Source organism: Lepidochelys kempii, chromosome 1 (assembly GCF_965140285.1).
Source record: "Lepidochelys kempii isolate rLepKem1 chromosome 1, rLepKem1.hap1, whole genome shotgun sequence".
Classification (NCBI taxonomy): domain Eukaryota; kingdom Metazoa; phylum Chordata; order Testudines; family Cheloniidae; genus Lepidochelys; species Lepidochelys kempii.
The window spans coordinates 214006327-214023830 of record NC_136380.1 but is presented as its reverse complement, the minus strand read 5'-3'; the positions used below and the strand labels follow the sequence as shown (position 1 = coordinate 214023830).

At 44.5% G+C, this 17504-nt stretch overlaps 1 protein-coding gene and 1 long non-coding RNA gene across 2 annotated transcripts; both read left to right on the top strand.

Annotated features, from left to right (window-relative positions):
* The first annotated feature begins 239 nt into the window (after positions 1-239).
* LOC140905773 (killer cell lectin-like receptor subfamily F member 1) lies at positions 240-8437 on the top strand. The gene is made up of 6 exons (XM_073329233.2): positions 240-309; positions 1610-1705; positions 2415-2561; positions 3839-3987; positions 4095-4201; positions 8308-8437. Exons 1-6 carry the CDS (start codon positions 240-242, stop codon positions 8435-8437), a joined length of 699 nt encoding a protein of 232 aa, XP_073185334.1.
* Positions 8438-11264: 2827 nt separating this feature from the next.
* On the top strand, positions 11265-16344 carry LOC140905769 (uncharacterized). The gene is made up of 3 exons (XR_012156939.2): positions 11265-11416; positions 12832-12935; positions 16083-16344. It is a non-coding gene; the product is annotated as an uncharacterized LOC140905769 (long non-coding RNA).
* Positions 16345-17504: the final 1160 nt, after the last annotated feature.

The following is a 17504-nucleotide window of genomic DNA, read 5'->3' as shown; positions in this document are numbered from 1 at the left end:
CTTGCTAGTATGAACTCAGCCTGAGGAGGTGAATAGTGAATTAAACCAGCCTTGACTGTGGCTGGTAGGAGGCACCTATGATCCCGAAGCGAGGCAGTAGTCACAAGGAAATGATGATAGCCAATCTGCTGTGTAGTTTCCCCTAGAAGTTCTCAAGAGACCTGCCCCTGCTCCCTTCCTGTATGTACTTGCCGTCTGTAGTTGCCTGGCAGTAAAGCTCATACTCTAGAGACCTAGAGATGGAGGATAAGGCTGGTTGTGGTTACACAACCCCACAATTCAAAGAAAGGAAACAAAGCTCCTACACAGGTAGGATTAAGACACCTGTGTGTTTGATACAAAATACAGATATGGAGTTTATTTTCTGTGTTGTCTCTCTCCTCTCTTATCTTTCTCTGCACAGAATCAGACTTTCCACTCTGGGTAGGAGATACAAGTGAGAGCAAGATTTGGCTCTATCTTAATAAAAGTTTGGTTTAGTATTTCTAGATGCCGATGCATTAGAAGCCACAGGTGAGGCACTCCGCTGTCTGATTCTGATCTCACCAGCATAATCCTGGAGTAATTTCACAGAAGCCAGTCTAGATACACTGCTGCAAGTGAGATTACTGTTGGATGTCAAATCTCAAGCTGCTGAATATGAAATTCAAAGGGAAATATAGATCCTAGTGGAAATAGCTTTGTTTTTTTTTTAATAGACTCTTAGGGGACAAGTTCAATTTCAAGTGTAAAGAAAATATTTCTGTGCAGCACCAGTGTTATCTAAACTATTCTTGGTGTTTGCTTCTATACCTTGGATCAGTATAAAGTTGAGAAAGAAGACATAGGTCCAGATCCTCAAAGGTATTTAGGTGCCTAACTCCAACTAAAAGCAATGGGAGATAGGCACTTAAATATACTTGGAGATCTGGGCCATACAGCCTAATAAGGGCCTGAGTCTCAGCTGATATCAATCAAAGTAGCTTCAATGTCAGCTCCACTAACTTACACCAGCTGAAGATCTGGCATCATGAATTAATCCTCACAACACTCCTGGGAAGCAGAAAATATTAAATGATTTGCCCAAGGTCACACAGGAAGCCTCTGGCAGCGACATGAATAGAATTCCCATCTCCCAAACCCCTGTCCAACATCTTAGCTACAAGATCATCCTTCTTCTCCGGTCAGTTATCCCCTAACTTTTTTCTCAAAGTGGTATGTGATCTTGAACTTCCACCTTGCCAGTTCATCAGTGTAGGGAAGAAAAGTGCTAGTCTTCTCACGCTGCAAAAGAACATAGTTTCTCACAAGACAGTACCATACTTCCAGTGGACCTGGGCAGAAAGGCACATAATTTAACATCTTCTTTGAAGGATGCCACCCCAACCCACAATCTGCTTGTCGCTTAACAAAAAATTTACTCTGTCTTCTCTGAACAGCAGCACCTCTAACAATGTATCAGGGTTCAAAAGGGACCTTTTAGCCTGGCTTGTAGACTCCTTTTTACCAATGGGCACCTCTCACCTCTATTCAGATCTAAACTACCCAGCTACTGACACTTATTGGAACAGAGCTAACGTACAGCAGCTTCTCTCTGCTGAAACCAAACTCTTTCATTTCTTATTGCCAGGTCCCTGCTCTCAGCAGCTAGGCTGGTGCATTGTTGCTCTAATTCTAGGGACTAAGGCACTGCTGCAAGGAGTTGCAATTGTCTTAGCTCTGCAAGGTGAGTGACACTACCCAAATGGCACAGTCAATAAGTGTGAGTTCTGTACTGTATTGCCATTGGCATTTTGGGTTTGTGATGGGCAATTTCAGATGAGTGATTAATCTGATATCACTTTGATCTGAGGTTGAGAAGGGTGAAGGTCAACTCCAAAAGGTGTATTCGTTCTATGGACCTGATTCTCCTCTCCCATACCTTGCTGTAAATCAGGAATAAGTCCAGTGAAGTCAGTGGAGTTTCACAGGTATAGTGAGAAGAATCATATTGTCAATATCTAGTTTTTCCCCAGTGACCATACTCTGCATAATAAAATGGTGCGGAGCTAGCCTGTCCCTTCCAGGCCTCATCTACCAACATTTTATCTGTCTACTTATAAGAACATAGGACTGGATGGGACCTCCTGGGTCATCGAGTCCAGTCCCCTTGCTATCACAGGCTCCCATTACAGTAGTACACAAGTGCCTCACCATCAATAATGAATGAATCCTCACCACCACCTGTCAGGTAAGGGAAGTATCATTACCCCTATTTTTCAGACAGAGAATATAAACACCTCATCTGAAGTCACAGTGGAAGGCTGAGGGAGAGCTGGGAACCTAGATCTCTTACTTCCTAGCCCAGTGCCTTAGCTGTAAAACCATCTTTCCCCTCATTTTATGTAACCAAAGTCCCTATTAACCATCAATTTATCTCCTTTTTTGTGTGTAAGCCTTGAGGGAGTGTTGTGAAAAGGCTGTGAAGACAGAGGCGTCACTAAGACATAATGCAAACCACACTTCAGTGGAAGATACCCATGGAGCTCACTCCTTGGTACTGAGCAGACTGAAAGAGAATCTGTGTGGAAATAAACAGGGTGAGGAGATAAAATATTTCTGCAAGAAGATGTTTGTTTGTCATATCTCTGGGTCCCATCATGCTCCAGTTGAAGTTAATAGCAAGACTCCCTTTGATTTCAGTGGGAGCAGGGGCAGGCAACGTAGTAGAAGGCTGCTCACTATGCGGAAGGTATGCTTACACTGCCCCGGGAGCAGTGTAATCCTAATATTCAGCCTACGGCCACATCCACATTGTAAATTAAGGGAGAGCACAAAACTGATCAAATGCAGGTTTCTACTGGTGGTGAACCCAAACGAGCAGTAATTTCTATGAATCTGGCAAGGAAAAGTCCTTTAAGTGCACATATTACAGTGGTGTGCATTTATTTTTATTTTAAAAGGGTAAATGGTACCTACATTTGATGCAGTTCTCAAACACCTGGAAAAGCAGTCAGTCTACTGTGGGCCTTGGTGTTCCAGGGGCTGAACGGCTCTGGTCTTTCAAGTATGTAGCTTTATTGAGACAAACCAGTGAAAGGCAATACAATACTAAGAGGTTTTTTTGCAGGTAAAATCAGGCCCACAAAAATTGTGCCTGCATTTTTTTGTGCCCATAGTTAGTTGAGCACAAAAATCGAAACAAAAATGTAGTTGCAGCTCAGTTATTTATGCCTCTAAATTGTTGGATTTGCCACCATAGTTGTGAGTGCAAAAACTTAGGTGCATTTTTCTGGGCACTACAAAAAACGGAAAGCTGTCCTTTAATACCAAGGTATAAGGCAAGTTTCATTCAAGGATCTCAAAGGGTTTAACAAATATTACCTAAGCCTCACGACATCTCTACAAGACAGCATAAGTATTGTTATAATAATTTTACAGATGGGTAAACGAAGTCATAGATCGATAGGCTCAAATTTCAAGACTCTCCACTAATTTTGGGAGCCCAACTTGAGACATGGTCGACCTGAATTTCAGAGGTTCTAAGTAGCCACAACTCCATCTGAAGTGAATGTGTGCTGTGGATACTCAGCACCTCTGAAAAGCAGCCCCTAAAAGCTTCAGGCTGGGCACCCGAAGTGTTGAAAATGAGGGCCTACATGACTTCCCCAAGGTTATAGCAAGTTACGAGCAGAGTTCAGATCAGCATCTAGTTATCCTGATGCTCAGTTTCCTTTCTTAACTACAGAACAGCAAAGCTTTGTATAGTTTGTGTGAAAAGCCTATAATATTGAGAATTTTCACAGGTATAAACTTTAAAAAATGTACTAATGTAAAGAATAGTAAAAGGACCAAAAATATACGAATGCCCTTGCGGGAACAGAGCATGAGCTCTGCCCTCCTGAGTGGCTGCTGTACAGAGGAAGATGTTACTACTTCTCAGAGGAGAAGAAAATCTGGCAGGCCAGCAAAGATTATTGTGCAGCCAGGAAATCCAGCCTCCTGATTTTTGAAAGTGAGGCAGAAATGGTGAGTACTGAAGTATTGCCCTATTCTTCAAAGAGGAGCAAAACAGACACCACACTCCTGGATTTCAGCAAGAGACTTACATATTCAGGTTATCATCTCACCCACAGGGATTTTTCAGTACCCAGTATGAAGATGCTAGTTTTCACTGGATTGGATTAAATTTCAAAGAAGGAGGATGGACGTGGCTTGATGACCCCAAATTACAAGGATACAGGTCAGTGTTGTTTTTCTTCTTGAAGTTAAATTAGTTCTAAAGCAACTGGTTTGCCCAGCCCTAGTGCACAATTTGCTGCTCCCATTGTGTCATTCCCTTTACCCTGATACCTCAGCCTAAGAAGGCTCTTGAGTGCTGAGGCAGGCTGAGCTTCATATACGTTTGCTTGAAAAGTACCAAAATCCCACAGAGCTGCTACTCACTTTTCCCTGGTCACGTTGTGTATCTCAGGTAGAAAGAGCACTACATGCCCTCCCTTAGCCTTTTGATACATCCTTTTCGGTCAGTGTTAGCCTCTGATTCAAACTAAACCCTACTGATTTTTCCCACTTCACATTGCTGCCTCCCTCATATTTCCCCTCAGTCTCACACTCACTTTCCCATCCCCCCACTAATGCCTCCCCACACTTACACTTACCCCATTTACCATCTGCCACTGACCAGCAGCCTTCTAACTCTTTTCTCATGACTGGAACACTCACTCACTCACTCACAGTATCGCCAACCCCAAATGTTCAAAAATCATGAGTTAGACCAGGGGTTGGCAACCTTTCAGAAGTGGTGTGCCAAGTCTTCATTTATTCACTTTAATTTAAGGTTTTGCATGCCAGTAATACATTTTAACGTTTTCTAGAAGGTCTCTCTCTATAAGTCTATATATTATATAACTAAACTATTGTCGTATGTAAAGTAAACAAGGTTTTCAAAATGTTTAAGAAGCTTCATTTAAAATTAAATTAAAATGCTGATCTTACACCGCCGGCCCGCGCAGCCCGCTGCCGGCCTGGGGTTCCGTCTGCCGGCTCCTGCCAGCCAGGGTCCCGGCTGCCGGCCCCCCTCAGCCCGCTGCCAGTCTGGGATCCCAGCCCTGCCCACATAGAGCAGGTACCTGTCTTCTCCCTGGTTCTAGCCCATTCTCTTCCTCTCTCTCTGCACTGAGCTGAGGGTGGGAGTGCACTGAGCACAGGGCTGGGGGTGAAGGAGCAGGCTGGGGGTTGGGGTGCAGGGTCTGGCCAGGAGCTAGAATGTGGGAGGGGGCTCAGGGTTGGGGCAGGAGGTTTGGGTGTGGAGCGTTTACCTGGGCAGCGAGGTAAAATTTGGTGCGAGGGGTGCAGGTGGGAATGGGGCGGGGGGTGCAGGAGCTCCCGTTTGGTGCTCAGGTTGGGAGTGGGGATGTGGGGGGTGCAAGAGTCAGGGCATGGGGGGGCTGGGTATGTGTGGGGGGTGCCGGAGTCAGGGCTGGGGTTGTGGGGGGGTGCACAGGGGTCAGGGCAGAGGGCTGGGGTTGTGGGGGGGGTGCAGGGGTGAGGGCAGAGGGCTGGGGGTGTGGACTGGGGTTGTGGGGGTGCTCCCAGCCCCCTGCCCTGAACAGCTCACAGCAGGGGGCTGGAAGGGATATGCCCTGATTCCACCCCCCTTCCCCAAGGTCCCCAGAGCAGAGAGCGTGCTGTGGCTCCGCTTTTCCCTCTCCCCCTCCATAGTAAGGGCCGTCAGCTGATCAGCCGCAGGGAGGGAGAGGAGGAGGGGCAGGAACCCAGCACGCTGGGGGAAGAGGCCGGGGGAGTGGGAAGTTTGCCTGCCCTGCAAGGAGAGAGCGGGGGACGGGGGGGGGGGGGGGGGAGGAAAAGAGTGGGCCGGGCCTGGCAGGATTTTTAGTGGCACGCTGCTGTCTGCCCGGGTCTGGCAGGCAGCAACGTGCCATTAAAAATTGGCTCGCGTACCGTGTTTGGCACGCGTGCCATAGTTAGACCCCTGAGTTAGACTCACCAAATATCACAAGATTGGCTTTAAAATCATGAGATTATGTACAAATAATAGATGTGGTGTGATTTTTATTTGCCTTCTGCTTTTTGAGCCTGCAGGGTGCTCTGGAGTCACATTTTGAAGCTTTCTCCGGAGCCCTCTTTTACCATTACCCCTGCCGTTTTCTGCTTCTTTCCGGTACTCAACTTCACAGTTCACATACCCAGCTACAATCCCACTCTCCCACTGTCTCTATTCTCTTCTCTGTAAAGCATTTCTCAGTAAAACATTAAATCTCTCACTCTCACTTTTTCTCTTTTCTGTAAAATCTGTTCATGCTTTATTTGAAGGATGTGGTATAACTGTGTATGTATTGAGTTGCAGCTAACATAACAAAGTGGTGAGAAGGCATGACAAGATTATAGGAAACTGGGTTACAGCAGGTTTCAGAGTAACAGCCGTGTTAGTCTGTATTCGCAAAAAGAAAAGGAGGACTTGTGGCACCTTAGAGACTAACCAATTTATTAGAGCATGAGCTTTCGTGAGCTACAGCTCACTTCCTCAGATGCATATCGTGGAAACTGCAGCAGGCTTTATATATACACAGAGAATATGAAACAATACCTATTCCCACCCCACTGTCCTGCTGGTAATAGCTTATCTAAAGTGATTTCCAGCACAAATCCAGGTTTTCTCACCCTCCACCCCCCCACACAAATTCACTCTCCTGCTGGTGATAGCCCATCCAAAGTGACAACTCTTTACACAATGTGCATGACAATCAAGCTGGGCTATTTCCTGCATAAATCCAGGTTCTCACATCCCCCCCCACCCCCATACACACACAAACTCACTCTCCTGCTGGTAATAGCTCATCCAAACTGACCACTCTCCAAGTTAAAATCCAAGTTAAACCAGAACATCTGGGGGGGGGGGTAGGAAAAAACAAGAGGAAACAGGCTACCTTACATAATGACTTAGCCACTCCAAGTCTCTATTTAAGCCTAAATTAATAGTATCCAATTTGCAAATGAATTCCAATTCAGCAGTTTCTCGCTGGAGTCTGGATTTGAAGTTTTTTTGTTTTAAGATAGCGACCTTCATGTCTGTGATTGCGTCACCAGAGAGATTGAAGTGTTCTCCGACTGGTTTATGAATGTTATAATTCTTGACATCTGATTTGTGTCCATTTATTCTTTTACGTAGAGACTGTCCAGTTTGACCAATGTACATGGCAGAGGGGCATTGCTGGCACATGATGGCATATATCACATGCACATTGTGTAAAGAGTTGTCACTTTGGATGGGCTATCACCAGCAGGAGAGTGAATTTGTGTGGGGGGGTGGAGGGTGAGAAAACCTGGATTTGTGCTGGAAATCACTTTAGATAAGCTATTACCAGCAGGACAGTGGGGTGGGAATAGGTATTGCTTCATATTCTCTGTGTATATATAAAGCCTGCTGCAGTTTCCACAATATGCATCTGAGGAAGTGAGCTGTAGCTCACGAAAGCTCATGCTCTAATAAATTGGTTAGTCTCTAAGGTGCCACAAGTCCTCCTTTTCTTTTTGGGTTACAGCAGCGCAGACAAACTTCTGGCACTCTAGTAGGAGCAAGGGTTGGTTTGTGGGCAGAGATATCACTTGTGTGTGTGGCAGGAAAGCAGAAGAAGCCTTAATACTCGTGGTGGGAAATGTTTCTGGTCTTGCTGGTCCTTGCTGAGAGCAAATGGAGACTTTCAAGGGGCACTGTTGTATCTTAAACTCTGTTTTGACTGACCTTTGCTAAAGGAATCCTAGGCACTTACCTTGCTTCAGGCAGTGTTTCTGTGATTTGCTCACTCTGGCTGAAAGTTCCTTGTTTCCTCTGCAATTGGCAGCAGCTTCTTTCCAGCCTGAAGGAATGAAAATGTCAGTGTTTGGTCAAAATACGATTGGTTTTGATTTTTCACTGAAAATTCAAAATTGGGTGGGTGGGTGGGGGGGGAATTCTGTCCAGCTTTAGTTAGTAGGCATCCATCAAGCCTCGGTTGCAACCCCTGTTGCTTACTATTTGCATTCCTGGTATCCATTTAGATATGGGGAGATGTGCTCTAACTGTACCAAAACACTAAATCAAAACCTATCTCAAAAACTTACTGCTTCCTTCAACCAGCTTAAAAGTTAGGTAGAGGTGGTCCAAAATCAGAACTCTGTATCCAAACACACCTGAGCTTTGATGGTTCGGAGAAAACAGAACCCAGATCTGAAAATTCCTGATTTTGGGTTTGGTCTTGTAAATCCAAAAGCATAAAGGTGCCTCCTCATCCCCATTTCAGAAGTTATTAGCTCATCTTTGAGATCCCTCTCCCTCCCCGCCCCCAGTTTTACCATGAAAGACAGAAAAGGTGGAGGGGGCTGTGCTGCTTTCAAGAAGCAGGAGATTCATGCGGATAGCTGTCATTCATCATACAAGTGGATCTGTAAGAAAAAGGCAACTCTGCTGGATTTCTGAAACACTGCAGGAGGACTAGCTGCATACGCAAGCCTTGTCACACTATATGTTCAAATGGATTGCTTCCCAATAGAGGGCACTTGTGACATTCTGTACTCCAAAGCAACATCCTAGCACCCCATATTCACCATGGTGATATAATTATATGTTTTGTACAAAGTATGCCTTGTAAGGTATCATTCTAAAAGTCTTGATGTGTTGAACAGTTATATCCTGTTGGATTGTATGTGCTGTCATCTAGAAATTTAGAGAACTTTTCTTTCAGGAAGTGCTTGATGAGAGAAGAAAGTACATGTAGAGGAAGGAATAAAGCCTGAATGTTGCACTGTCTTGGCTCTCTCTCTTTGTATGCTGGACCACTGAATGCTCAGTCATTAATGAACTGGTTCCTTTATGTCCACATACCACATGGCTAGTAACCATTGCAGTTGTGTGCCACCCTTGCCAGTGGCCTAGGCTGGCACATATCTGTAACCCACTTACCACAGTTTTATTCAGTGCAGATGGGACCCTAATTGTTCCTGTTTAACCCAGTTTGGCTGCTTCTTCTTCCTCCCAGTTCTCTATGCAACAGAACATCCCAGAGTGCACTGTGCTCCAGCTACTCTCTTCCAGTGCTTCTCAAACTTTTTGTTTCACAGGCCACTTGAAAATTTCTAAGGGTCTCAGTGGACCACTTAATGATCTTTCCAAATGTTGTTTGTACCGTTAGCTAACTATTGTAAAGCTCTTTGGATAAAAGCGTTATAATAAAAAAACCCCTTAATAATAATTAAGGTTTTTTGTTCTACAAATAAAAGCACACAACTCATATTTTAATATCAGTAGTTTTACCTTTCTAATGTGATGGATGTGCCCTCTCTCCCCCACCGCAGCAGTCCCCAAGCTGTGGCTGGGAAGGAGGTGGAGGTCTCTCCCTCTCTCCCCCACCGTGGCAGGCCCCGAGCTGAGGCTGGGAAGCAGGGGGGGTCTCTCCCTCTCTCCCCCGCCGCAGCAGCCCCTGAGCTGGGGCTGGGAAGGAGTGTGGTCTCTCCCCCACCACAGCAGCCACAGAGCTGAGGCTAGGAAAGGAGGACCATTTCTCCCCACCAGCCACAGCCGTGGAGCTGGGGAAAGTCACCTCTTTCTCTGGCCATCGCAGCCCCGCACATTCCAAATTCCCCCCACCCCCTCTTCCCCTCCCACCTACCCACTATTCCCCACAAGGCCACCACCTCACCTTACATGTGCGTTTTCTCCAGGGTCCAGACACCTAATTAGTGCATCCACGCTGGCCCTTCACTCTCTCACGTACGGCTGCCCAGATGCGCACCTTAGAGGGAACTATCCGTGAACCCCTGAATGCAGCTGGGGGATCACTGGTGGTCCGCAGACCACAGTTTGAGAACCTCTGCTCTATTATATACTACCTCAGCATATGACACTGACTGGATTTTCCCGAAATGCCCTCTTAAAAACATATGGCCTATTCCAATGCAAACATTGCCATTGACTTAATTGGTTATTGCATCAAGGCCCTCAATGTGGGAGCTTAGCAGGTATGGATATGCAAATACAACTGAGCCTGGGTTCGACCCTGTGTGGTGGGAGGGTACCAGAGCTCGGGCTCCCTCCCAAGCCCAGAAGTCTACACAGCAATGAAACTACCCCAGCCCTGCGAGTCTGAGTTGGCTGGCATGGGCCAGCTGCAGGTTTTTCTTTGCTGTGTAGACATACTGTTTGTCTGCTAGCTTTCTCTCGGCTTTCTCTCACTGAAACACACCACACACACACAGCTGCAAACGATCAATATTTGCAGCCTATGTTTGCAATCAGGCCCTAGGGAAATCCCTTGGCTCACATGGCTTTATCTTCCACTCAGGTCTTGCCATGCTGGCCCTTGCCTTGGACAGTAGCTTTTTTGTTTCATCTATCTCTACACAAAGGCATATGGTTGTGCCTTTATTTATGCAGAGAGCATGCATCAGCTTTAGCCAGGTCTATGATCAATGGTAGCCATTAACACCTTCATTGAGGGTTGTCTCTGAAGCCTAATTACAATTTATCAACACTGCTGTCTTTCACTGCTGATCAGTTCAGCAGAAATCTTCAGCAAATCGGCCTTTCCCACAATCTCAAACAAAGAGTAGAGGGGACTGCTGTAGTGATTGTATTAGCCATGATTTACAGTGAATTCTCAGCTTCTTTTTCCATTTAAATGCATTTCCCATTTACAGTATGAGTGGCTGGGGCTAATATCAGACTGTGGAGGTGGTGCTATCCTCTTTCAAGAGATGGCACCACTGCCTTACACAAAAAGAAAAGGAGTACTTGTGGCACCTTAGAGACTAACCAATTTATTTGAGCATAAGCTTTCGTGAGCTACAGCTCACTTCATTGGATGCATCTCTCACAATCTCAAACCACTTCCCATGCCTCAAAGCCCCAAACATTCTTCACTCAGCTGTCTGCCCTTCCATGTCCTGCCAACTTTTAGCTGTGTATTTTCAATACAGAAATTTACAGCCCATTGTCAATTGATAATTTAGGGAGAAAGTAAAATAAATTGAATTTAATATTTTAAATAATTAACAGAGCATATTGTATTGTATCGTTCAGTTTCATCTTTAATTCAATACAAGCTTCCATTTTTTAATATACTAGAGGTTGCTGCAGAATTTCCAGGTTGTTCTGGCAGTATCACAGACACCAAAGTGCCTTGCCACAGAATTTAAGACCAGCTTGCTGTGAAGTTTTTAGGGAATAGTGAATAAAACACAGTCCTATGCATTTGCTATGTACTAGGATAGTAATATTCACTTCATTTCAAATAAAGATCCTCTCAGATTGCCTCACCTGGAGCCGTGCCCTGATGACTGGTTATACTACAGAAAGAAATGTTATTACCTCTCAGAAGATCAAGCAGACTGGGACTCCAGTCAGAGCTTCTGCTCTGCACACAGGGCTTCTCTTGCTGTGATTGAAAGCCAACAAGAAATGGTAAGGTTTCCATCCTTCTGATACAGCATCCCTTCTCTCACCCCAACGATTCCTGTAATTGTATCACTCTTCCCCCTTCCTCCCTCTCTACCCCCCCCATACATCCTGGAATATCAGAATATGCTGGAATCCAACATAGCATGTGACAGAGCTGCTTGTCACTAACAGAGAAGTCAAATCGCAAACAGCATGTTCAATGACATATAGGTTGTTTTCCATCAGCATCCATCACAGAAGCCCATTCATGTTCTGAGATGGGGTGGAAGAAGCTTTCAGAAATTAAAACTGCAAAGTGGGCATGTATTAAAAGTAATCATCAAAGGAAATAAAAAATTTGAGATGGACTTTTTTTGTGTTTCTTTTTTAATTAACAGAAAGGCCTAAATGTTGTTTTTTTAATAATAATTTTTTACTTATTAGAAATTTAGGGTCTCCTGTACCCCTAAAGTCAATAGGAGGTTTGCAATTTGACTTCAGTGAGTGCAGGATCAGAATTTAGATCTGATCTTCCCAGAAAGAAAATAGAATGAAATGGTGAAATGATATCGCCAAAGTCAAGAGTAAAAATTGAACAACTGGGAAGGTAAGGGATATTTGTTCTGTATTTCTCAACTTTTATGCTGGTGTAACTCTACTGAAATCAGTAGAGTTACCCTGGCATAAAACTCCATCAGGAAAATGGTGAATTAGGCCCCGTGTACTTAAACACTGTAATCTCTTAATCTAGATATGTATTTACTTAGATTTCACCTACTCTCACCCCTCACCACTATTAATTGAGTGAAGTCATTGTACTGAAATATTTTGCTATCCTTCAGAGCATTGTATTATCTGTTATCCATGATATACAGCTGATGATATTAATGATCTATGTACTTTTGCAACTGCAGGGGTAGCGGAGCATGAGGTGAGGTGGGGTGAGGATATACCAGTGTCATTGTGGTGGTTTCTTTCTGACTGGCTGAAGTTGTATTTTGGTCTACTCTGATCAGCGAGCAAGGCTCTGTTTGTCCAATAACATGGCCAACTGGCTCATCCTCCATTGACTATAGGTCGTGACCTCTCTGTGCTTTTAGAATTGTTTCTTGCAATGAAATTTAGCAATAGAGCAGTAGCGATCTAATCAAGAAAACACATTGGGCTTGATTGTCCACTTCCTTGTATCTTGTGTGGCTATTTAGATCTGTACAAAGATGGGGTAAAACCCTTCCTTTTCAGAATGGTGTCATTTTAGACCCACTTGGCCAGGCAAAAATGACAACACAAAGTGCAGGGCTGTGGAGAATCAGATCCCCGGTATCTCTAAAATAAAGGTAGGAACCCATTTTCAGAACGGAAACTCTTCCATACTGAATGGAATCAGAAAAGATGCACTTCTCAGTGTGGAAATTCATTGTGACATATGTTTTGTCTAGAATTTCATAATGAATCGAATACGCACAAGAGACTCTTGGATTGGGCTGCGCAAGAAAGGAGCCAAGTTCTACTGGGTGAATGGAGAGACACTTAATACGAGTCTGTAAATTTTCTTTCAAATGTGCTATGTAAGAGGAGAGTAAGGAAAGTGAGAAATTAAGGGCTTGTCTACACACAAAAGTTGTTCTGCTTTACCTTTACCATCTAAAGTGGACCCCCACCACCACCCCACCCCAAGTGTGGACACAGTTATACTGGTATAAATGTACTTAGGGGAAGAGGAATAAGCTATGCTAGTAAAAATCACCTTTATACTGATGTAACTGTGTCCATACTAGGAAGGCTATATTGGCATAACTATTTCAGTAAAAATATCAGGCCCCTCACTGAACTAATTATACCAGTACAAAGTCTGTGTGTAGACCTGGCCTAATGCTGTTGTTCTTCACAGAAGCTGAGGCTATTGTCCCCCTGAAGTATCATTTTCCTTTGTTCATTAGGAGAGAGCTCAGCTTCTTTTTAGTTAGTTAAAGAGGAGAGAAGAATTAGATATTGAAATTGTTGCTGTGTGTATGGTAACAGTAAAATCAAGACACTGGCCCACTTTCTACTCTGTTACGTCAATGCTGATCTGAAAGTACTTCATTGACTGCAATGGAGTTACTTCAGATTTACACCAGCTTAAATGAGAGCAGATCTGGATCAATCTGTTTCATTTAATCTTGTTGCCTGCCTTTTATTTGACTATATGCACATTATGCTGCTACAGTCATGACTACAATCCATTATATCTATAAATTTCCACCTTATGTGAGGAGAAATTGACAGTAGTAATTTTAGTGGGTAAGATTGTTCTTTAAACAGGAATTACCTATGCAATATGTTAAACTCCATGAGGTTACCCGGTATGTGAATCGTCTAGGATCCAGAGGTCCTGTACTCTTTTAATAGCTCTCTGTAGTATAGCGCTATATTGATAAGGGCTCCAGCACTAGCAGATGTCCCCAGAAGCCCCACTAAAGATTTGTTCCCAGTGTGAACTGGGAAATGCCTGAGGTAGCATTAATTTAGATGATTTTCTCCACCAAGTTGGTGGCCACCTCCACCTCTACCCCTCAAAAACCTAGCAGAGGAGGCTTCTCTGAAGTCTGGAAATCGGGAGACCTATGCTACAGGTGGGACTTTCCCTTTCCGTGGATTCCTCACTAGGTTTTTGCTGGGATTTTGTCCTCTCCATCCATGGAGATGGTCTGGGCCATTCTTTCATATCGAAATACCATTTTAGATTTTGAACTGCCTTGCGCATTCCAAACACACAAGCAGCTCCAGTAACCTAGCATCCAGCTGTGACTAAAGTAACCTTCTTTAGAAAGGGTGTCACACAAAGCAATAGTGGGAGTTTTCCATATACGAGTGTCACATGGTATGCTCCATCTCCCCATGTGTTTTGCTTTGCAAATAGCCCACACACACTCCTCTCTAAGTCCAACATCATGTGCTTTAATTATAATGTCATATACACGTTCATGGTCTCCAAAACATAATGCTTTCCCCAAGCTTCTACTTACTCCCTAGACACAGGATGAGAGGAGGGGGGTGTGCTCACCTTTCTGAGCTCCTGGGCTTCTTTGCTCTTCCTTCCAGCCTCCTCCTGTCCCATTCTGTTTCCATTTTAACTGCCCCCGCTGATGAGCTGAATCCCCTTGTTAACTGGTTGATCACCCAGTCTTTAATCAGTTATCTCCCATTTGAGCCCAGACAGGGAGGCTTACAGAGTGCATAGAGTGATGACTCAGCCTTAGGCTATGTGACGGGTTGGATCACAGAAACCCCCTTGGGGCTGCCAACTGATTTGCCAAGATTACTTCTGCCCCTGCTTTCCTGCCGTGGCAGCTTGGGACTTCAGTGCCCTGCCTGGTTTGAGCGAGACCTGCTAGCCTGCTACAAACCCAGTCCCAGGTCTGAACCATGTCCCCTAACAGCTATAGGCTTAATTGAAAGCAGTTTAAGAAGTGTTCCTGCTTTAACACTCAGATACCCAACTTCCAATGGGTCCAAACCACAAATAAAACCGTTTTACCCTGTATAAAGTTTATACAGGGTAAACTCATAAAATTGTTCGCCCTCTATAACACTAATAGAGAGATGTGCACAGTTGTTTGCCCTCCCCCCCCAGGTATTAATACATACTCTGGGTTAATTAATAAGTAAAAAGTGATTTTATTAAATACAGAAAGTAGGATTTAAGTGGTTCCAAGTAATAGCAGACAGAACAAAGTGAATCACCAAGTAAAATAAAATAAAACATGCAAGTCTAAGCCTAATACAGTAATGAAACTGAGTACAGATAAAACCTCACCCTCAGAGGTATTCCAGTAAGCTTCCTTTTACAGACTAGTCTTCTTCTAGTCTGGGTCTAGCAATCACTCATACCCCCTGTAGTTACTGTCCTTTTTTTCCAGTTTCTTTCAGGTATCCTTGGGGGTGGAGATGCTATTTCTTGAGCCAGCTGAAAACAAAATGGAGGGGTCTCCCACGGGCTTAAATAGGCCTTCTCTTGTGGGTGGAGACCCCCTCCTCTCTCCTATGCAAAGTCCAGCTACAAGATGGAGTTTTGGAGTCACATGGGCAAGTCACATGTCCATGCATGACTCAGTTTTTACAGGCAGCAGCCATTGCCCACATGCTATCTTTACTGTCTCCAGGAAGACTTCTTATGTGGATTGGAGCCTTCCAAGATCCATGGTTTGTTAAGTGTTTCTTGGTTGGGCACTTAATTTGCACATTCCTTTCTCAAGAAGCTGACCAAATGCTTTACTAAGGCGACTTAAAAATCAACTAAGTACACAGCCAATATTCATAACTTTGAATACAAAAATGGTAGATGCATATAAATAGGATGACTAGATTCAGTAGATCGTAATCTTTACAGAGATATGTTACATGGCATATGTAGCATAAAACGTATTCCAGTTATGTCATATATATACATTCATAAGCATATTTCCATAAAACCTTATGGGGTGCACCATCACAGGCTACTCCTGTTCTGACCCACAGAGAGATGGACAAAGCAACACGTTTGTTCCTCCTGAATCAGACAAATGTCAAATGGTTCCCTAAAATGTGTTCTCTGGGGCTTTGTCAGCTCCAGTTTTAAATGACATAAGCAATGAAGCATTGATCATTTATTTTAGAATTTTCAGACTGGAATTTCTGCCTTAATTCCTATTTTCTTGTGGTTTTTCAGATTTCCTGTACACCTATCAGGTCATGAAGAATGTGCCCACAGAGATTCAATCTCCATTTCCACATCAGAGTGCAGGTTACTCAGGAACTGGCTCTGCAGTGTGGGTCTGCCTCAGTCCAGCACACTTTCTCCATAAAACAGAGCTTGATGTGTAAATCCATTGACTTTCTTCACATGTGGATCACTGGCCTGTAGTCCACAATATCTGAACATTTTGAAATTCAGGATCATGGTAGCAGCAGAGAAAACAGAGCCATTGTGGTAGGGTTCATGAATGCACATCTTCAGTGCCAGCTGGATACTGATAAAGAGAGCAGTCATCCCTACATGGAGAAGAGTGATAATTCCTACAGAACGCTGGTAGGATCCGAGGGAAGGGCTGATATACTGATAGCAATTGTAGCAGACTTGATGGGCCATTGACCATAATGAGACCTAAGAAATGACTGCAACATTTATGGCGGGGTGGGAGATTGAGGCAAATCTCCTGGCCGCTGGTTATGCGCAGCCAGACACCAGGGCAGTTAGAAGAGCACAGGATGGCACGGTGCGCATCAGAGAAGCTTTGAAAACCAGTTTCATGACTGGCCAGGCTATGGTGTGAAAGTTCTGTTTGTTTCTCCTTGATGAAATCCCCCGCCCCTTGATTCACTCTACTTCCCTGTAAACTAACCACCCTCCCCTCCTCCGTTCGATCACCGCTTGCAGAGGCAATAAAGTCATTGTTGCTTCATATTTATGCATGCTTTATTAATTCATCACACAAATAGGGGGATAACTGCCAAGGTAGCCCAGGAGGGGTGGTGGAGGAGAGAAGCGCCGGGAGGGGTGGTGGAGGTGGTGGGAGTCTGGGTGAGGAGGCTATGGAACTTGGGGAGGAGGGCAGTTGGTTACACAGGGGCTGTAGCGGCAGTCTGTGCTCCAGCTGCCTTTCCTGCAGCTCAACCATACGCTGGAGCATATTAGTTTGATCCTCCAGCAGACTCAGCATTGAATCCTGCCTCCTCTCATCACGCTGCTGCCACCTTTCAGCTTCAGCCCTCTTTTCAGCCCGCCACTTACTCTCCTCAGCCCGCCACTTCTCCTCCCAGTCATTTTGTGCTTTCCTGCACTCTGACATTGTCTGCCTCCATGAATTCATCTGTGCTCTGTCAGTGTGGGAGGACAGCATGAGCTCGGAGAATATTTCATCACGAGTGCGTTTTTTTCGCCTTCTCATCTTCACTAGCCTCTGGGAAGGAGAAGACCCTGTGATCCTTGAAACACATGCAGCTGGTGGAGGAAAAAAAAGGGACAGTGGTATTTAAAAAGACACATTTTAGAGAACAATGGGTACACTCTTTCACAGTAAACCTTGCTGTTAACATTACATACATAGCACATGTGCTTTCGTTCCAAGGTCGCATTTTGCCTCCCCCCACC